General features: G+C 51.0%; 1 protein-coding gene across 3 annotated transcripts; it reads left to right on the top strand.

The window, feature by feature from the left end:
• Window positions 1-354: 354 nt before the first annotated feature.
• Window positions 355-4,685, top strand: LOC123427319 (expansin-B17-like). 3 transcript variants are annotated; one of them, XM_045111330.1, is made up of 4 exons: window positions 355-765; window positions 1,571-1,880; window positions 2,788-2,917; window positions 3,016-4,011. In XM_045111330.1, the coding sequence occupies exons 1-4, from the start codon at window positions 561-563 to the stop codon at window positions 3,148-3,150; spliced, it is 780 nt and encodes a 259-aa protein (XP_044967265.1). In that variant the 5' UTR covers window positions 355-560; the 3' UTR covers window positions 3,151-4,011. The 3 variants fall into 3 exon arrangements, with proteins under 3 accessions (XP_044967265.1, XP_044967264.1, XP_044967266.1); XM_045111329.1 differs by having other exon boundaries at window positions 387-765; window positions 3,976-4,685; XM_045111331.1 differs by lacking the exon at window positions 355-765 and adding an exon at window positions 1,206-1,369 and having other exon boundaries at window positions 3,976-4,685.
• The last annotated feature ends 791 nt before the right edge of the window (window positions 4,686-5,476 follow it).

Genomic DNA, 5,476 nt, shown 5'->3' on the forward strand with positions numbered 1-5,476 from the left:
ACACAATATTCATATAAGACACATTTTTATTGAATGCATAGATTAAAATTTACAATATTTTTTATATAAGATAGTCTGACTTCTTTCATCAAGGCGCCACACAATATAGTTTGAGTTCTTACAACTAGGCGCCACACAATCAGGAATGTAGCCCCGGATATCACGCTGACCAAAGGTATATCATTCTCATGCCAAACGCTATACAATGTAGTTTGACGCACGGACGCCACACGAAGATGTTAGGCATGTACTATTTTTTTTTTGTTGGCATAGTCTATTTTGTGAATCATGCGAGATTTGTCCATTCTGCCACTGAAACCAGGCCACCACCCTGGTGCTAGTGCTACACGCCCAGTGCCCCCATCCCCCTGCCCGTCCCGTTCGGCCATTTGCACAGAGCAGCCAGCCCGAGCCCGGCAACGAAGCCCCTCTGACCACCGGGGCTTGGGATTTCTCCGAGCCATAAAAGAGAGGGAGAGGCCCCAAAAGGAGGAGGCTACCAACACTCCCGTCCAAGCAGCCGCAGCGCCCGCCTGCAGTACCCCCCAAGCCCAACGCCAATGGCTCCCTCTCGCGCCGCCGCCGCCCCCTTGGCGCTCTGCTGCATTCTGCTGCTCGCGTCTTCCTCCGCCGCGTTCTTGCTCGACGGCGGGAAGTCGGCGGCGAAGGGCAAGGCCAAGGGCAACGGCAAGGCGGCTGTCGACGTGGAGTGGCGGCCGGCCACCGCGACGTGGTACGGCGACGCCGAGGGCGACGGCAGCACCGGTAAGAGCTCTCAACCCGCCTCCATTGACCATACTTCACCTATTACTCTTGCTTAGTAGAGTACCTGGGCAGGGCAGTGGTGGGTTGCAGGATCAGTACCTGCGCGAAGCAGAGCTCATCTGTCTTCCTTTTCATTACTGGATTGTTACTCCCGAAATACAGTAGCGCTCCGCACACACATATGCTGTCAATTTTATTTTATTTTGGCTATCTGAGCTCTTTTTTTACACTGGCATCAGACGGCCTAGTTCTTTCTTTTCCCCTCAGTGGAACGTAGGAGTATTATTTATTAGGTACAAAAAAGGAAGGATCGATCAGTTCTTCCCGTTGCGACATTTCTGGCGCGACGCCTGCATATCCCGCGAGATCCGGCAGGGAATTTCCGTGGGCCCCCACCGGACCCCCTGCACGAATCGTGCCGCCGTCGCTTTACGATTCGTGCCGCCGGGCTTTCGGGGCGGCGACCGGCGAAGGCGAAGACGACCGCGCCAGGCTTCCCAAATCCCAATAACTTCTTTGCTGTACCGGGGCAGCACCATATGGCCGAAATCTCGGCGATAAATGCTCTCTCCGCCTCCGTTCACGCGCTCCACCGACACCCCCGGTAACTCTGACGCCGCGTCCGTAATCCAGTGGCAGTGATCCATCGTACGCATCGTAGTACTGCTCTAGCTGTTAGCTGCATTTACACTCACAAGTCAGAACGCTGGAGTAACTGTATCGCAGTAGATTAGCATCTCATTCTGCCGGACTGAGCATGGTGGATTTGGTTCTAATGGCGATGGACGTTTTTTCTCTTCTTCAGGGGGAGCGTGCGGGTACGGGACGCTGGTGGACGTGGTGCCGATGAAGGCGAGGGTGGGGTCGGTGAGCCCGGTGCTGTTCAAGGGCGGCGAGGGGTGCGGCGCCTGCTATAAGGTGCGGTGCCTCGACCATGGCATCTGCTCGCGCCGCGCCGTCACCGTCATCGTCACCGACGAGTGCCCCGGCGGCGGCCTCTGCGGCGGCGGCAACACGCACTTCGACCTCAGCGGCGCCGCCTTCAGCAGGATGGCCGTCGCCGGCGCCGGGGCGCACCTGCGCGACCGTGGGCAGCTCAAGGTGATCTACCGAAGGTGAGCGAGCAGCACGTACACTCCTTCATATCTTTTGTTTACAGTGCATTGTCAGACTGTCAGTGGTGGTAACTGGTTAAACTAATCAACTTGGACGCATGCCACAGTGGACAAGTAGCTCGTTGCATCTAACCCATAGGCTAGAGTTAGTTTGAGCTAGTTGGGGCTCAAATAGCACTAAAATATCCAAACATAAGGGTTAGATTGGAGCTAGTTGCATCTAATCCATCCAAAAAAAACTAGTCCACCCAAGAGGTGCTAATTGAAGCTAGTTTTCATGGGGCCCATTAAAAAGTCACTTTTCTCTCTCTATCCACCAGGTAATAGGTGTTAATTGGAGTTAGTTTTTATGGAACCCACTAAAAAAATCACTTTCCTCTCTCCATCAAGTACAACTATTGCCAATCTAACCTTATCATCCAAACACCTTTTTGGCTAGAGTTAGTTTAAGGTTAGTCATGAACTAGAAACTAACTCTAACCTCGAGTATCCAAACAGGGCCATGGACAAACACTTAACTCCCTGAAGCTAGTAGGCTAAAAAATACAGTTAGATGGGTCAGTGGACCGTTGTCGAAACACTGCTGACTGCCACTACTGTGAACCTGTGATTTTGCCCGTGGTAATCTTGAAGCACAGTGGGAATTAAATTGTGCAGGGTTAAGTTATTAAACGGGCTAGCAGCTCACAGCTGTCTGAGCTTGGATCTATCTGCTCCTGAGTTACTCATGCCTCTGCGTGATGCCACCCAGGGAGGGGTGCAGATATCTGCCCTGTGGCATCTAACCTCTTGTCAAGATTCCCGGTCAATTCTTCCAGCTCCGATTCATTAACCTGTCTGACCATGGAAAAGCTGTCGTCTCTATCTATGTAATCCATCTGACCATGGAAAGCATCGTGTGAACCAGGACGGCGTGCAAGTACGGCGGGAAGAACATCGCGTTCCACGTGAACGAGGGGTCGACCAGCTTCTGGCTCTCGCTGCTCGTCGAGTTCGAGGACGGCGAGGGCGACATTGGATCCATGCAGCTGAAGCAGGTAGCCATCATCCTCTTCTTCTTCTCGTTCAGACCTCAGGTCATGGCAAGCTTAATTATTTACTTTCGTACACTGCCTTTCTCTCAACATTGACAAAGCGAATTGGGGGTAAATGGAGCTATCTTATTAGCCTTTCGTTGCCTTTATCGGTGGGAACAAGCTTGGTGGGCTGCATTGGACGAATGTGCAACAGGACCGCATATTTTCCCCTTTGCGAAAATGCGTGCATGTGAGTTGGTCGTCCCTCCACTGTCTTTGATGTGGTCGGAGACATACTGCACTGTTGCTTTGCTTTTGCCCTCATGCCTCTGCTGGCTAGCATTTGTACCGTCGTTGGCTAGGCATTCATCATCAAGCCCATGCCGTGTCCTTGGAACAACAACCTGAGGTTCTAGAACGGCAAGTTTTCACCCAGACTAGTAGGGAGTAATAAAGAAGTAGTATAACAGCAAGTGAACCAAATCCAAACACTGTTTATATTGCACTAAACCAGGTTAAATATGCAAAAGGACTGCCTTTTTCTTACATTGTCTACCGCACACTGTGGTCAAACCCTTGAGTGAAGACGCATGATTGTCTTTGGCGCATATGATTCCCATTTGGAGCATACATGTAAAGAGGCATCCAATGTTATTTTCTGGAGACAAATGTATAAAAGCATCCAATGTGGGCGGCGGCAGCACCGAAAGATGGAACACGAACCCTGTCCCAGGAACTCCACTGCCCCGTGCTGGCCAAATGATGCTGCCGCTTTACCTCGCTCTCGCTCTCTGTCATTAGGGCTAAAGACCAAGAAACAGCCCAGGCATGCGGCTCTGCCCCTGGCTTTTGCACCTGCTAATGCTTTCATCCCATGGCTGTTTGGACCGTGGACTCGTAGCATCCTAGGGTTCTGGAGCCGAGTTTTTGCACGATGTTGCGCTGCCTGCAAAGCGAGTTTCAGGCTCTGCTACTGCTCATTTTGCTCTGTGTATCTTATCGGATTCATCGGGCGTTCATCGGTGCTTATATATGATGTGTGTGTGCTTTGTTTTGTTTCACGTGGTGCGTGGCTGCAGGCGAACTCGGCGGAGTGGATGGACATGAAGCACGTGTGGGGCGCCACGTGGTGCCTCTACGGGGGCCCCACGGCGGGCCCATTCTCCGTGAGGCTGACGACGCTGTCGGCGCCCAAGACGCTGACGGCCCGGGACGTCATCCCCAGGAACTGGGCGCCCAAGGGCACCTACTCCTCCCGCCTCAACTTCGACGCCTCCCTGTGATCAGGATGGGTCGGGCTGGGCCGGGCCATGTTTTATCGGCCCGGTACGGAGCCCGCCGCGAAGGCAGGCTCGCACGGCGGCCTGCTGGAAATGGACGTGCGTACTCATCGTTTTGGTGTCGCGGCTTTAATTGGCCTGTTGATCCACCGTGGTAGCCTAGTGGTGTGGTGTGGTGTGGTGTGGTGTGAGTAGTTTTGGAGCAGGAGGTGAGTGATCTGGGTGCGGAGCAGCCGTCCTCTCCAGAATGGAGAGAGAGCGTATGCCGCTTGGAAATCCGGTGCGGATGCCGATTGGGCCTGAGAGGGTTTTGGACCCCTCTTGGTCGCCGCTTCACTCCTGTTGTCGTGTGCTCTTCTTCCTGTTTGCGTGTTTGTTTGCCCTGGTTGAAATTGGAGGGCTCGTGACAAATGTGTTTCGTTTGTTCGAAAAGGTGGACTTGTAGCGAGGTCGGCATTCGTGCTTGTTGGCGTTTATCTCTTCTTATTATGGGCATGCGTGTTCGTTCAGAGCCGTGTGAATGTTCACGCGTCAGAAAGGTGGAAAGGTGCACCAGTTCATAATGCGTTTGGTTGCTTCCATAGTTTTTTTCTACTCTCTTTGTTTTAAAATAACCGTTTCAACTTTGTACTAACTCTAATACAAAATTATACTGAGCTTGAAACACTAATTTTGAGACGGAGTGGGTATTATTGTGTATACCTGGCCCTAATGAAGCTGGTTGAATTAATGCATGCAAAAAGCAACATTTGCATGTTCCGTCTTTATCCTCTCCCCTGCATCGTAACACCAACTCTATATCGTGGGTTTGGTTGCTCGTATTGACGATGCTCATGCTAGTGCACGGTGTTTGGTTGCATACACACATAGAGGTGTAGTTACCTTGTAACCTATGTGATGAGGTTACCCGCTATATCTTACACATGGTCACATCGATCACATCAATAAAAGAGCACTGCAATCATGACAAATTGAATGAAGATGATGAATTTCTTTAGCCCAAAGTGTTGCCCCGGCTTGCCAACTTCAACATTGTATGCCTACTTTTAAACCCACTTTGTCTGTTGTTCTTGTAACGTGAAACTTGTTTATCATATGCTTTTCATGAATTCTAAACACCCGAAACCCTCTCGTAGAACACCACATACCACTTATCCTAACATGGCAGAAAATCAACAATTCAAGCAACAAGTAAACACAAGACATGAAACATAATTAAGCATGCACGATCACATTAGGAATATTTTTTTAAACATACTTGCTCGGTTCGTCGATAATCTATAAGGGTAACAACGTCCAC

The sequence above is a fragment of the Hordeum vulgare genome, chromosome 2H, assembly GCF_904849725.1.
Source record: "Hordeum vulgare subsp. vulgare chromosome 2H, MorexV3_pseudomolecules_assembly, whole genome shotgun sequence".
Taxonomy (NCBI): domain Eukaryota; kingdom Viridiplantae; phylum Streptophyta; class Magnoliopsida; order Poales; family Poaceae; genus Hordeum; species Hordeum vulgare.

Excerpts from the sequence above, each read along its gene's own strand:
- LOC123427319 (XM_045111329.1), top strand. The coding sequence starts at position 561 with ATGGCTCCCTCTCGCGCCGCCGCCGCCCCCTTGGCGCTCTGCTGCATT. Across the intron at positions 1,881-2,787 it reads CTCAAGGTGATCTACCGAAG|GACGGCGTGCAAGTACGGCG; the intron begins GTGAGCGAGCAG and ends CGTGTGAACCAG. Across the intron at positions 2,918-3,975 it reads GATCCATGCAGCTGAAGCAG|GCGAACTCGGCGGAGTGGAT; the intron begins GTAGCCATCATC and ends GCGTGGCTGCAG.